General features: G+C 38.9%; 1 protein-coding gene across 1 annotated transcript in view; it reads left to right on the forward strand.

The window, feature by feature from the left end:
* The window catches only part of LOC126249020 (ATP-dependent helicase brm-like), a 285,958-nt gene that overhangs the window by 252,840 nt on the left and 17,553 nt on the right, over window positions 1-15,565 (forward strand). The window contains exons 24-25 of the mRNA XM_049950621.1: window positions 1,330-1,456; window positions 1,782-1,971. Of these exons, the coding sequence (XP_049806578.1) occupies window positions 1,330-1,456; window positions 1,782-1,971 (317 nt within the window). The remainder of the gene's footprint in view (window positions 1-1,329; window positions 1,457-1,781; window positions 1,972-15,565) is intronic.

A 15,565-nucleotide genomic window follows, 5' to 3' on the forward strand; every position in this document is an offset into this window, starting at 1 on the left:
CTTTTTGTCTCAAAATGAATAAATTGTACATTAGTATTTTGAACAAACCCCCCCCCCCCCCCCCCCCCAACCAGTATCTTAATTTCATAAAAGAATGTGGTGGTTTGTCTGTCCATATAATTTTAATGTCAATTTACTGGCATACCAGAATACATTTCAGATAACAGTTCAATGAAAGGTTTGCAGCAAGATTAAATTTATCTTTTGTATAAAGATAATGAGTATTTTTTCTATCCTTGCACCTCAGCAATACAAAGCTCATAGCTATTCACACACAATGGAGGATTACCAGTGCAAGACACAAAAGATCACCAAAAGGGTCTCTCTCATCACACCTCAAAGGTAACACCTCCGGTGGTGATCTGTTCATAAATGGATGGACTCTGCAGCCTTCACTTATTGCTTTGTTAGCCTTGAATTCCATCTATATCTTCTTGCTGCATCCATTACCAGATCCTCACTATGTACTTGTTTTCTTTTGGACTGCTTTTAACTCTAGTATGAGAACTTGTATTATGGACATAAACTTGCTTGTAATATACTCTTTAGCGTATGCTGCTCTAGGCTCATCATTGTTTGTGTCTGTATCTGCTCCTCTGTATTTTCTACTTGTAATAAACCTCTGTTAGTACTGACACAAAATTTATTGAATTTGGTAGATATCAGTTGAAAGAAGTTGAGTGATTTCAATCCATGCCAGCAGATCATCAGTATTGGGTGTCCAAAAGCACTGCTAGTAGTTAAGTTACAGGAATGCCCTTCTGCCTGAATATCTCGGTTTTCTGTCCCCAATCTCTCCATCCTTTCCTTCCAGTTTGTGACTATTCAGTTTGTTAGTCCCGTTTGTTTCAACGTACCCTCATAATACTCTGTGCTTGTATTACATGTATTTTGGAATTTTAATTTATATTTTGTCCCTTTTGTTATTTTTAATTGTTGAAGAGTGTGAATTCCTCCTGCTCCTCGCCCTCTCCTCCCCCCCCCCCCCCACCCCCACCTCTCTCTCTCTCTCTCTCTCTTCTCTCTCTCTCTCCAGAACTATCATGTATTATTTTGCTTGTAGTGTAGCATATAATTCTGTCAGCAATGGTAGGGCTGAATGTCTGTCATAGGTTCTCCTCTATGAATCCAATCGCAGAGAGTGAATAACATTAAAGTTAGACGGCTGGTGTGTAGGTTGGTGTGTTTCTAATGTTTTTGTGTTGAGATTCAAGGTGTTTCACATATTTATTAACTTAACTGTTTCGTTAGTTGCAAACTAACAACATGTATTCCTTTGCTATCAAAACAATGACAAATTCTGTATACAGTGTGTGCTTATCTTTCCAGTGATGGCCGTTACATAAGTGAGCCATTTATGGAACTGCCTTCGAGAAAGGAACTTCCTGACTATTATAAAATCATAAGGCGGCCTCTTGATATTAAAAAGCTCAAGCAAAGGATTGAAGATAACAAGGTGTGTATTGCGGAACAATTGTTTCTTGTTTATAGTTGCTTCTCTTATAAGTAATTATAATAATTATTTTCAGTTTCTTTTGTGTTACTTTCCAACACGATTAGGTTCCTTTATCTCTTGAATCTGTTGATGTAACTACATCCTGGACAGAATTACTGCTACTAGTCTAGAATTATGCCACGGTGATTGTGTTTATAAATGGAATTTTCTTGAAATTATACAGTAAGACTTGAGAAAGTAATTTGTAAAAATGGTAGAATGCATTAGTGATCCATTTGCAAAATTATGATTACATTTTGTGTTTATTATTGTGTTTTTTTTCCAGTATGTGTCTATGAATGATCTAGCTAAAGATTTTATACTGATGTGCCGTAATGCCCAGAAATACAATGAAGAAGGTTCATTGATTTATGAAGATTCTATTGTTCTTGAAAGAGTGTTCACTGTGGCAAGACAGCGAATGGAATCTGGTGACTGCAGTACTACACAAGTAAAACATGAAGATAATGATATTGGTAATGGATCTTTATACTCGATGAGCGTTCCTAACTAAGTAAGTTTCTGTAATAATAGTTAGTCATAACAAAACTACCAGGAGCCCTGCTAGTGCATGATGGAGTATTTTGGTAACTCGCTTTATTCATTTTACCAGCTTATCTATTTGGAACAGATTGCCCAGAGCTTGAACTAGAATTGATTGTTAGTTCTTCCAAACTATTTTTTCTGGACACAGCTGCATTGTAGTTTCTGTCTGAACATATAGATGTTCATTGTGAAATGAGACATCACAGTGTAGAATATTGACTGTGACTCCACTTGAAACTAGATTACATGGTGAAGAATGAATTGGCATTGAAATAACATTCCATTGTTATTGCTAAGACATGAACTGTAATAGAAAAAGAGAGTGGACCAATATATGTGTGGAAGTAAATTCAGATTGCAGAGGAATCTCAATTGCAGATGGAGAAAGCTGTGCAGAATGATCAATCTGTTTTTCATTTGAGTAATCATCCACAATGTTGTAGTTCCTTGTAAGGCTGCATCCTACTTTTTCTTTTTGCATGTTTGCGGCATATTGGGACACAAATTTCACAATGCTGAATTTTTGATAGCTAGATTATTTCATTCGTATTGTACCTTGCATTCTGTAGTGTAGGATTAGTAGATAGGAAGCTTCGCTTGCAATTTTCCATGCAGACAGTATTACGAGGGTGGTCCCGTAAGTACCTACCCCTACAAAGAAAACACAAAAATTTTGGGAAAATAGTATTTAGTTTTCAACTTAGTTCGATACCCTTTTTATAATGAAAACTGTCTAACTCCTCAAAATAGTCCTTAACTGCAGACATCGCGCCTTCATTTGCTGGAAATCGACTACCAAGCCATTTTTTCAAGTTTGGGAACAGAAAATAATCAGAGGGTGCATGAGGTAGCAATTTAAACTTTAATTCATTAATTTTGGCCATTGCAATAAGGAATTGCTGGTGCATTGTTCTGTGGAAACACTTTCTTCTTGGCCAAATGCGGCTGTTTCTGCATGATTTTTTTGCCCAAACATTGCAATAAGTTTGCATAATACTCGCTGGTGATAGTTTTTCATTTTTTAAGGTAGTCAATGAAAATTATCCCATGCGCATCCCAAAAACTGATGCCATGACCTTGCATGCAGATGAAACGGTCTTTGCCGTCTTTGGAGTTGGTTCTCCAATTTGTGCCGATTGTTTTGAGTGTTCTTTTGTCTCGGGAGTGAAGTGGTGGACCCATGTTTCATCCGTGGTTATGTAACGACACAAAAAATCAGCTTTGTTGCTGCGAAACTTTGCTAAACACTCAATTGAAATGTCTTCATGTCACTGTTTTTGCTTGAGTGTGAGCAAACACGGTGCAAACCTTGCACACAGTTTTCTCATGCCCAAATTGTCAGATAATATGCGGTGTACCACACTTTATGAATGGCCGGCTGGAGTGGCCGTGCGGTTCTAGGTGCTACAGTCTGGAGCCGAGCAACTGCTATGGTCGCAGGTTCGAATCCTGCCTCGGGCATGGATGTATGTGTTGTCCTTAGGTTAGTTAGGTTTCATTAGTTCTAAGTTCTAGGCGACTGATGACCTCAGAAGTTAAGTCGCATAGTGCTCAGAGCCATTTGAACTTTATGAATGCATACTATGTGTGCTAGCTCGTGCACTTTGTCAAAGATCATCTAGTACCGCTTTGTGGATATTCTTCACCATTTCCAGAGTAGTCACCTCATTTGGTGGAACATTGTGATGCTCGCCTTGGCAGCTTGTACAGCCTCATTTAAACTCAGCTACCCAATATTTTACTGTTGTCAGTGAAGGAGCAGACTATCGCAAAGTAGAATCTAGCTCAGCTTTAATATTGATTGCACTGAGGCCTTGGCTGCCAAACAAATACTAAACAATGTGGCATCTTCAGACTTGAAACATATGCTTCATAGATTGTATACTTTCTAATCTAGAGATATTTTTCAACAGCGACTGCCATCTCTCGGTCAGGCCGGGTACTTACAGGACTACCCTTGTATGTGTATGTTGTGTGCTTGCTTCTGAACATTTTCATGAACTAAGCCAAGTACTTATCTACATATACATGTACAGCTACATGGATACTTTGAAAATTACACTTATATGCCTGGCAGAGGGCTCATTGAACTACATTCACAATAATTCTCCATTATTCCACTCTCGAACAGTGCGCAGGCAGAAAAAAATTAACACCTATATCTTCCCGTGTGAGCTCTGATTTCCCAAATTTTATTATGGTGATGGTTTCTCCCTATGTAGGTCGTCATCAGCAAAATACTTTCACATCCGGAGGAGAAATTTGATGATTGAGATTCCAGTGTAATGTGAAACGCCTTTGTTTTAGTGGTGTCCATCCGAGCTCCTGTATCATGTCTATGACACTCTCTTCCCCGTTTTGTGATAATACAAACTGTGCTGCTGCTCTTTGAACTTTCTTGATGTACTCTGTTAATCCTATCCAGTAAGGATCCAAGACCATGCAGCAGTACTCCAAAAGAGGACGAACAATCATTGTGTAGGCAGTCTCTTTAATAGATCTGACATTTTCTAAGTGTTATGCCAATAAAGTGCAGTGTCTGGTTTGTGTTCTCCAAAAAATTTTCTGTGTGTTCCGTAATTGTAATTCCTAGCTACTTAGCTGAATGTATGGCCTTAAGATTCGGTCAGGAACCGCGCTGCTGCTACTGTCGCAGGTTCGAATCCTGCCTCGGGCATGGATGTGTGTGATGTCATTATGTTCGTTAAGTTGAAGTAGTTCTAAGTCTATGGGACTAATGACCTCAGATGTTCAGTCCCATAGTGCTCAGAGCCATTTTGGCCTTAAGATTAAGACTGATTTATCATGTAACCAAAGTTTAATGCATTCCTTTTAGCACTCATGTCGATTACCTTGCACTTTTCATTATTTAGGGTCAATTGCCAATTTTTGCACCATTCAGATATCTTTCCTAAATCATTTTGCAATTTATTTTGATCTACTGATGAGTTTACTAGGTAATAAATGACTACATCATCTGCAAACAACCTAAGACGGCTGTTCAGATTGTCTCCTAAATCATTTATGTACATAAGGAACTGCTACCTTGGGGGATGCCACAAATCAGTTTTGTTTTACACAATGACTTTCCATCAATTACTATGAACTTTGACCTTTCTGACAGGAAATCACAAATTCAGTCACATAACTGAGACGATATTCCATAAGCACGCAATTTCACTACAAGCCACTTGTGTGGTACAGTGTCAGAAGCCTTTTGGAAATCTATGGAATCAATTTGAAATCCCTTGTCAATAGCACTTAACACTTGGTGTGTGTAGAGAGCAAGTTGTGTTTCACAAGAACGATGTTTCCTAAGTCCGTGTTGACTGTGTGACAATAGACCATTTTCTTCAACGTAATGCATAATGTTCAGACAAAATATATGTTCCAAAATCCTGCTGCATATCGATGTTAATAATACAGGCCTGTAACTTAATTGATTACTCCTACTACCTTTCTTGAGTATTGGTGTGACCTGTGCAACTTTCCAGTCCTTGGGTATGGCTCTTTCATCGAGCGACCAGTTGTGTATGATTGTTAAGTATGGAGCTATTTCATCAGCATACTCTGAAAGGAATCTAATTGGTATACAGTCTGGACCAGAATACTTGCTTGTATTAAGTGATTTAAGTTGTTGCACTACTCCAAGGATATCTACTTCTAAGTTACTCATGGTGGCAGCTGTTCTTGGTTCAAATACTGGAATATTTAGAATATTTATTTCATCTTCTTTGGTGAAGAAATTTCAGAGGGCTGTGTTTAGTAACTCTGCTTTCACAGCACTGTCGTTGATAGTATTTCCATTACTAGCATGCATAGAAGGCAGTGACTGTGTTTTGCCACTAGCGTACTTTACATATGACCGGAATCTCTTTGGATTTTCTGCCAAGTTTCGAGAAAAAGCTTCATTGTGGAAAGTATTATAAGCATCTCCCATTGATGTCAGTGCTAAATTTCGAGCTTCTGGCCAATCTTGGAGATTTTGCATTCATTTAAATTTGGCATGCTTTTTTCGTTGTTCCTGCAACAGTGTTCTGACCAATTTTGTCTACCAAGGGGGATCAGCTCGGTCGTTTGTTAATTTATTTGGTGTAAATCTCTAAATTGCTGTCAATACTATTTCTCTGAATTCAAGCCACATTTGGTCTACACTTACATTGTTAATTTGGAAGGAGTGGAGATTATTTCTCAGGAAGGCATAAAGTGAATTTTTATCTGCTATTTGAATAGGTATATTTTTCGTTTCGTTTTGGAGGATTTGGGAGTTACAATATTCAGTCTCGTGATGACAACACTATGTTCATTAATCTCTATATCTAATGATTATAAAGAATCCGCCTCGATTGCAAATACAATATTCGTAATCAAAGCAGATTCTTTATAATCATTAAATTATTTACGATTGCTGATGTGGTGCAATGTTAAAAGTTCTCAATCTCTATATCCATTTTGATGCTCGTTATTAGCTCAAGATTATATGTTGCCAAGAGATGAAGTGTGTTTTCACAACCGTTTACTATTCGTGTGGGCTCATGAACGAATTGCTCAAAATAATTTTCAGAGAATGCATTTAGTACAATTTCGGATGATGTTTTACATGTACTGTGGATTTAAACATGTACTGTTGACAATATATCGAGGGTAAATTAAAGTCACCACAAACTATAATTGTATCAGTTGGGTATGTCTTTCAAAGAAAACTTCAGTTTAATTTCAAACTTTCAGCAGTTATATCATCTGAGTTGGGAAGTCAGTAAAAGGATCCAATTATTATTTTATTCTGGTGGCCAAGAATGATATCTGCCCATATTATCTGCTTCAATTTTGCTACGAGGTAAACTACTTCTAACAGCAACCAATGTGCCACTGTTTAGCCTATCCTTTTGGCATACCATTAGTTTCTTCACAAAACTTTCAGCTGGATTTAACCCCAGCTTTAGCCAGCGTTCAGTGCCTATAACGATTTGAGCATCAGTACTGTCTATTAGTGCACGGAGCTCTGGTACTTTCCCAACACAGCAAATACAACTGTTACACCGGTGGTTCCCATATATACATTCTTCCAATATTCAGCCTGCACCCTGTGAGATTAAAGCTCTTTTTGTATTTCCCTGGGACCCTCTAACCAGAAAAACTGCTCAGTCCACGCCACACAGCCCCTTCTACGTACATAGCTACCTCCTGCCTGTACTGAACTCCTGACCTATTCAGTAGAACCCAAAACCCAACCACAATATGGCGCAAGTCAAGGAATCTGCAGCCTACACAGCTGCAGAACTGTCTGAGCCTCGGATTCAGAATCGCCACCTGGCTCTGTACCAAAGATCTGCAGTTGATCCTGTCGACTATGCTGCAAATAGTTAGCTCTACTTTCATCTCGCAAGCGAGACTGTGGCAGCCTTTACCAGTTCTGTTGGCCACTTGAAACCAAAATATATTTCTTCTCATCCAAAGTGACACCTATCATTGGTACTGACGGGAGCCACCACTTGCAGTTGGGTGCACCCTGTGCTCTTCATGGCATCAGTAAGGAACCTTTCCACATCTGGAATGTCGTGGAGTACACATTGGATTTCTTCCCTCCTTAGCAGCCATGTCCCTAATTGGCCTCATAAAGCACCTAACATTTGAGCTTTCAACTTCCAGTAATCCTATCCTCTGTGGCTGCCAGAATCTTGCAGGCTGAGAGGTTCTGTCTGGAACTAGGACAAGCAACTGCATCTGGCTGAGGGATAGTGTCATCCACAGACAGCCCCCAGAACCTGTTTGTCAGACTAACTGGGGAGGCCATACGTGCAGCCCCCTGGGAAGTCTTTCACTGTCTACCACTCCCTGAGGCGACCTCTCACTCGGCCATGGGTGAGTGGTCAACCTCAGTGTGAGCAGGAACTGGACTGGTCACCGGTACCGGCCGGTCAGCAGACTCATTTGTGCTTGATGTCTGTTGGATCCCCACGGCCGGCCCACAACAGTGATGCCCATCCACTGCAGCTTCAAGCTGTGTAACTGAAGCTGTCACAGCTTGAAGCTGAGAATAAAGTGTCACCAACTTGGCTCGCGTCCACACACAGCTGTAATCCATTTTAAAGACCGTGGAAAACTACACTACACAGACAAACAAGGACAATCAACACACGCTACAGAATGCTACTTTAGACATGAAGGAAAACACAACAATTGTGTCCAATAAATTAGATTAACATGCAGAGATTAAAAAACTGAACTACCAAAACACACAGGTGAGACCAAATTATTTGTTCCTGATTAGGAACTTGTAATATGTCACAAAATAGGTTTACTTTCTGATGCAAACTAAAACACTAGAACTGTGTCTATTAAATACTAAATTAACATGCAGAAACTCAGGAAGCTAAACTAACAAGGCACACAGATGAAGCTATACAATTCGTTCCTGTTTAGGAACTCGTAAAATCTCACAAAATTGGTTTCTTCCCTGTGGCTACTTGTGTCTCCACTGGTTGGTGCTGCGTGACTGCCACTTACGTGATGAGATTTATTCGCTTTAGTAGCCGTATTAACTGTTTTGCCAGCCTGTATAAGTGAATGCTGGAGATAAACCACTTGATCCCATTAACTTCAAATATCTCCAGAACCACTGAAAATAGTAAACAAGGATTTGGACAAGTAATACTATGGCACGAGGGGAGGGGAGGAAGGACAAATATTTTGGTGTTTGCTCATTGCTGTACCTCTTTTACTTAAAAAGATATTAAAGGAACTGCAGTTTTCTGTAAATGTAGCTATGTACTTTTTAATGGTATTTCAGAACCCTTAAGAAGCGGGTCTTTCTGGTTTGTGCTGGTTCAAAAAGTGGCAAAGAATGTGCGAGGTGTGAAGGCCCATACTACTGGCCCCATTAAAAAGATGTATCTGCTATGAAAACGGCTGCCCTGGCCTTGTTATTTACCACATACCCAGCTGTAAAAAGTGTAATTACAAACCATAAAAAGCATTGTATTACTACATTTCTCTTTTTAAGTGCTCCTGTATGCTGTTAAGTGTATGGTTTTATTGAAACAAATAGTTGCTTCAATATCTCTATATATATAAAAAAAAGTACCACACAGAAAGATACTTGTCCGTTTGTATTCTGATACTTGTTGAAAACCTTGTTTAGACATTATCAGTACTTCTGGAAATATTTGAGGTTAACAGCTTATGTGACTTTGTCTATAACTATGCTAACTTTTGAACATAAGATCAGTAAGTGCTGGCGTATTTTGGATGTGAAGAGAAGGGACACCAATTCTTTGACCGAGTGATGGGCCTCAGTGGTTAGTATACTGGACTTGCTTTCAATGAGGACTAGGTGGACCCTAGTCCTCCATTAAGATTTAGGTTTTCTTTGATTTGCCTAAATGTATTAAGGTGAATGCCAGGATAGTTGTAAAAAAAAGTACACAAACAATTTCCTTCCCTATCCTTGTCCAATACAGGCTTACTCTCTGGCTCAAACGACCTCATCACCGACTCTGCCTTAAGCCCTAATCTATCTTCCTTTTTATGATTGCTCAGATATAGCAATCTGCTAGTTGCCTCTGGCATAGGTGATAGATCTTGCAACAAGATCTGAGTTTCCTACTGACAGCCATATTTTCACTGTATGACTGACACTATTGTCATCTTCAAAGTATGTTCCCCATAGAGAATCATTAAGGCTCCCAAAGAGATGGAAGTCCAAGTGTGCCAGGTTTGGACTGTAGGGTGGATGAGGCAGTGATGTCCAACCCGAGCATGGATGATTATGGAGCTCCGTTTCTGCATTTCCTGAGGCTGTAACTTTCTTTACCCATCACCCAACTGTACTCCTATCAACTGCAGCATTGCCATACACTGCATACAAACGTTTAAGGATGTTCACCATGGGTTCCTCCCCCCCCCCCCCCCCCCCCCACGCATAAGAATTCAATAACAGCTTGCTGCTTGTAACATGAGTGGTATGTAGATGCCATTTTGACGCTGTACTACGGCTGTGCCATCAGCCAGAATGACTCAAAACCACTGGCGCACAGAACAGACATAAAATGTGGAGCATCAACAAGGATGTTTGTCTATGTATATTATTGTCTTTAAAAAAAATGTGGGTCATTACTTATTGAACAACCCTCATAAATCCTTGGGTGTGTTTGGATTCCTTCAGAATTTTTGTGGCGAATCCATCTGTTAAAGATACCGACCAATTATTGCTGCATGTTTCATTAAATATGTAAATAATTTCAAACTCAGCCAAGTTCATAATGGAATAAGGGTGCCTGTGACATACTGGAATACAATTTATTTGAGAAACCTAAGAGGTATTTACCCTAAAGACAATCTGAAGGGGTCAGAGGCAAGTGAAGCAACTGATTCATTGGTATTTTAGTTGATGCTTGAATATCGTCACAATTCACAATGTGCACACTGACGTTCTCATTTTATGCCAGAAGGTGAGTAAGTTGATGCATGACTGAGAAACTGCATGTACTTTTGATCCCTGTTCTGATGAAAATATTATTTATACGCATAAACTCCCAATTGCAGACTCAATCAAATGTATAAACTTAAAAAGTCTGTCGAGTTGTGTTATCTTATACAAAAAACGCGAAGGTTCTGAACCAAGTCCTGTCAGTTCAGATTTCAATGCTAATAATTGTTCACAATAGTCCAAGAGCAATTTCAGATGACACCTGATGGTCTTGGGTTTTACATGGTTTATTAGTAAACCACTTCAGCTGTGTTTACTCCTTTATTTTTAGATCACATATAACTAAAACCTTAGAACTCAGAACTTTGTACTCCACATTCATTGTCCATCAGAATAAAACACCACTAAAAGGCAGTATGTTATTGAATAATACAGCCAGATGCATGGATTCCAATCCAATATGGTTGTTGGGCCACTTCTCCAGTCTATACATAATTGCGGAACAGGGTGTGCTGTATGTTACAGACCATGAATGTTGAGTACAAAGTTCTGAGAATTTCAGCTCTGATGTTTTAGCTATACATTCACCTGAAGATGTGAAAATGGTGGTGATCTAAAAATAGAGGAGTAAATGCAGCTGAAGCAGTTTATTAATACCCAAGATGTTTACTGATGGTTGTGGTTGCTCTATCTACCAGGTTGTGTAACATTTGCTGGTCGAGGAAAGCACAGATTCTTCACGCAGTACAGTAAGTGAGCGTATAGTGGAAAGAATAGAGACGTGAGTGAGTCACCACTGTGAAGTAGAGGTGAGCTTCTGGGTTTGCCCATATGTTTTGCCAGTGGCAGTTGTTGGGATAGTTTCTTCAGCAGAAATGTTTTACAGGTATATGTTTGGCCATTAAACTAGTTTCCAGTTTGTCACAGGTCAAATTAATTCTGTTATCAGGAGGGTTGTGTTTGGAATTAATTACATGTTTTACAAACTATGTAGTAATTATTCCTCAGCACCAATAACCACGAAACTGTTGGAGAAGACCAAGTGCAGGAAAGTGTTTAATTCTGCTGAGTGAGCACAAACATCACCAGAAAACTTAGATCTTGTTGCTTAGATCTTTGCCAGAGAGAACTATGTCTATGTCTACATCTACATTGGCATGTATACTCTATACTAACATACATCAGATGTACCAGAACGCTGTTCAGCGCAGAGAGATTACCTGTGTAATATGTTCAAGAGGAAATACTTCTCATGTAACAGGTAATGGCAGGAACACGATGGAAAAGTAGAACATCAGTTTATTTTTGAATGTAACTTCGTTGATAGGCTCAAACTGTGGGAACAAAGTTTCTCGTGGTGTGATCATTGTATAGTGTGTTCTCGGTCTTCTTACTGTGTCAAATTAAAGTAAAATGAGAGTTTTTGTGAACTGTGGACCACACATTTGCCACACATTCATATTCTGAGAGGACCTCCACCGCCACCAACCACAGGGAACTGAGGAAGTGGTCGACAAAATCTAAGTGCATGAGATCCCAGGGCTGCCTGTATTGAGTCGTAGGCAAAACCTTCATGGGCGAGATTCCTACCAAGTACATATGCAAATGAAATGCGCAAATGTGAGCATTATTATAGCTCCAGGTAAGATATTACACATGAGTCATTTACCAGTGACCCTTCGGAATGAGAATCTGAATTATGGCTGAGCCGACCCAGGGCGTTACTAAACAATATTGATCTCTTTCACCATTAGGGAGCATGTAGTTCAGTCATAACTGTGTGGAAACATGAAATAATTTCGTACCAGGCCCTTTTAAGTGTGTGTGCGCGCATGCGTGCATGGGTGATGTCAATATAAATTTTTGGGTGTCAAATGTTGTGTCCCATCTTGCCATCCACTAGAAAGAACATCATGTATTCAGAATAAACATGATGAGTGTGTGATTTTTGCCACATGTGATCTTCTGTAGTAATTAACTTTCGGCAAAAAGGATTGTAGCTCCTTAATATTTTGAGGCCTTGGTAGCTTATCAATAGCAGGAAGTGCTGTTAGGTTAGTTTAATGCTGTTTTTGTTTACAATGTGACCTAAGTAATTTGTGTGTGCCTTAAAAACTTTTCTCCATGTTCCATTTAAGGCTCACTCATTTCAACTTGATGAATAGCATCCTTACTGTATTTTTACAGACTGTAAGACACGACGGACTATAAGATGCACCTTAATTTCTAAGCAGTTTTTTAAAATAATAATGTTTTACCATTTTTATTATTCAATTGCAGAACCAGACTAAAAAAAAAATTGTTAGTGTATAAAAGCGAACTGAACTTTAAAATCCCTGAAAATCATCTGAACTTTCTCCTCTTCCTCCTCATTTTTCTTCCTCGTCCTCTTCATCATCACTGTTGTCCTCTTCATATACAAGATGGTCTTCACAGCCATTAAAGGCATTACTCATGCTGCACTTCTTAAAAGATTTAACAATAATGTCGACCGAGCGAGGTGGCGCAGTGGTTAGACACTGGACTCGCATTCGGGAGGACGACGGTTCAATCCCGCGTCCGGCCATCCTGATTTAGGTTTTCCGTGATTTCCCTAAATCGCTCCAGGCAAATGCCGGGATGGTTCCTTTCAAAAAGGGCACGGCCGACTTCCTTCCCCGTCCTTCCCTAACCCGATGAGACCGATGACCTCGCTGTCTGGTCTCCTTCCTCAAAACCAACCAACCAACAATAATGTCTTCTCTCACTGTAGGCCACGACTGTTTTATCCACTGACACACTTGTTTGATTGTAGGTTTCCCACAGCATCGAATATATAGCCATTCTTAAGATTGGCAGGAATTTTAAATCAAACAATGAACATTTTTATATTAATTTCAAGTAAAGACACATCTGAACTTCGGAGGAAATTTTTCGAGGAAAAAAATGGGTCTTATAGCCTGCAAAATATAGTAGATATGTGATGTGTTCTTGAGTGTTGACAACCATCATACTGACTTCTAGGTCAAATTTGTAGAATTCAAAACAGGCTTTCATTGCAATTTTTTTTCTTTTATTGTATGACTGATTTTGGTCTAACTGATAATTATCAGATATACCTGTCTTCCTAGAATAGCAAATAAAACATAAAAAAACTTGTAGCCCTGACAGAGGTGATCTAAAGTATTAAAAACATAAAAAAACTGTGACAAACACAAATGATCTGTACTGTGCAGTCACTGTTAGGATGCTGACTGGGAGTATGCTGACACCAGTCTGAGTCATTTGTGTGTATCATAGTTTTATTATGTTTTTATATCTTTTGATGTGTCTAACTAGGCTAAAAGTTTATGTTCCGTTTGCTGATGTATGAAGACGGACATATCACATGATGATATCTTAGATTGAATGTGTCATAAAATAAAGAAACAAACTTTGTCATCAAAGACTGTTTTGAATTCTACAAATTTTAAACTTTGGGCCACTGTGTACTCCAGTGTGATTGTCACATTTCATCATCATCCAGGTAATCTGCACACGACAAAATCATTTGTATGAGCTCTTCTAAATATCTTTGGATGAACACTATTGTGCTGGCTACTGTGAAAGGGAGTCACTTGTAGTGATTCTGGCTCATTTTGTTTATTGCTAGTGTGTTTTCTGAGGCTTTATCAAGTGGTAGCTGCAAAAATGCTGCAGACAATCAGTTTTTGGAAAACTTTCATCTGCACCTATAATTTTTTATGCAGCAGAATCGAGTTGGAGTTCATGATAGATTGTCCATGGGTTGTGGGATTTAAATCCCCCATGGGTTGTGGGATTTAAATCCCTACAAAAATGAAGTAGTCCCAATTGTTTTTGAACAACCACCATGGGTGATGCCCATTGGCTGGATAAAACTGGTTCGATAACACCCTGCCTCTGCAATCTGTAGAGGTCTTTCTAGACTGCATAATTTACTGAGAATAGTATCTGACATGTATGGCAAAATTTTGGCACCACTGGTTTTTTTAATGTTATCTGAACATTTTAATTTTCCACACAACCCAATCATGGAAGAAAGATTGTAACGGATGTGTATCACATGTTGTTCACTGCTTAGAAAGGAATTTCATCGGAAACTGTGTTGATTGAATCCTTAAACAAAACATAAAGCTATTGAAAGCATCAACTCTGAATATATTTTTGAACATGAAATTATTTACAACTGTGAATATGAGAGGTTTGAGTGATTTGCTTATCTCTGTTGACAGTGTATATTCCCTTCAGACTTGATGGTAGTGGTGATTGTAAATTATTGTGCATCTATAGATATACCAATTAACTCTCAGACAGGTCAAAACCAGTCACCTTTTAAAATGAAAATAAATTATTTTTGCCGTCAAGACTGTTTCTTAATTAAATTTTTTGAATACCATTTTTGCCAGCATAAACTTCAAAATGTACTGGTACTACTTGTATGCTCAACATAATGAGCAGCTTTTGTGGGATAAAGTTTCCCTGGTGTTTCAGAGCCAACACACTGTTCACTTGCATTGGCATAACTTACATGCCTGTGAATGAGTGCTGGAAGGCAGAAGGCAGAGTCTGGCTACATGGCTACACTTGGGTAGAATGAGCACACAAAGCATCTGTGTGCACAGTGAATACAGTTGTGTCTTTTGTAACATACTGATCAAAAAATCCAGCTACATTCAAATTTCTGTGGTTTGAAGTATGAGACAATACTGAAAATGAAACGTGATGACAAGGCATCAAATTATAAGATGGTAACAGCATTGAGTGTTCATGCTGCCACAATATGGAAGATGCCGCTGCAACCTCAAAAAAATATTCAATCTGTTAACCCATTACTTGTGATGCTTGGAACGTCTGAGCTAGAGCTAATACTTGCTGTAAGTGTAGGGTCCTTTAATCATAAGGCACCCTACAGAACTTCCCAGTCAGGATTATAACACATAGTGATTTTATGAATAAAAGTGTCTTCACTGGATTATTTACACCCACATTTGAAACACTACCTATCGCTTAACCTGCGTAGGTTGGCATCCCAGGGCCAGTATGACCGTCCTGACTTTTTTTGTAATTACTGGAATTCTAGTCTGACTGCAATGACA

This window comes from Schistocerca nitens, chromosome 3 (assembly GCF_023898315.1).
Source record: "Schistocerca nitens isolate TAMUIC-IGC-003100 chromosome 3, iqSchNite1.1, whole genome shotgun sequence".
Classification (NCBI taxonomy): domain Eukaryota; kingdom Metazoa; phylum Arthropoda; class Insecta; order Orthoptera; family Acrididae; genus Schistocerca; species Schistocerca nitens.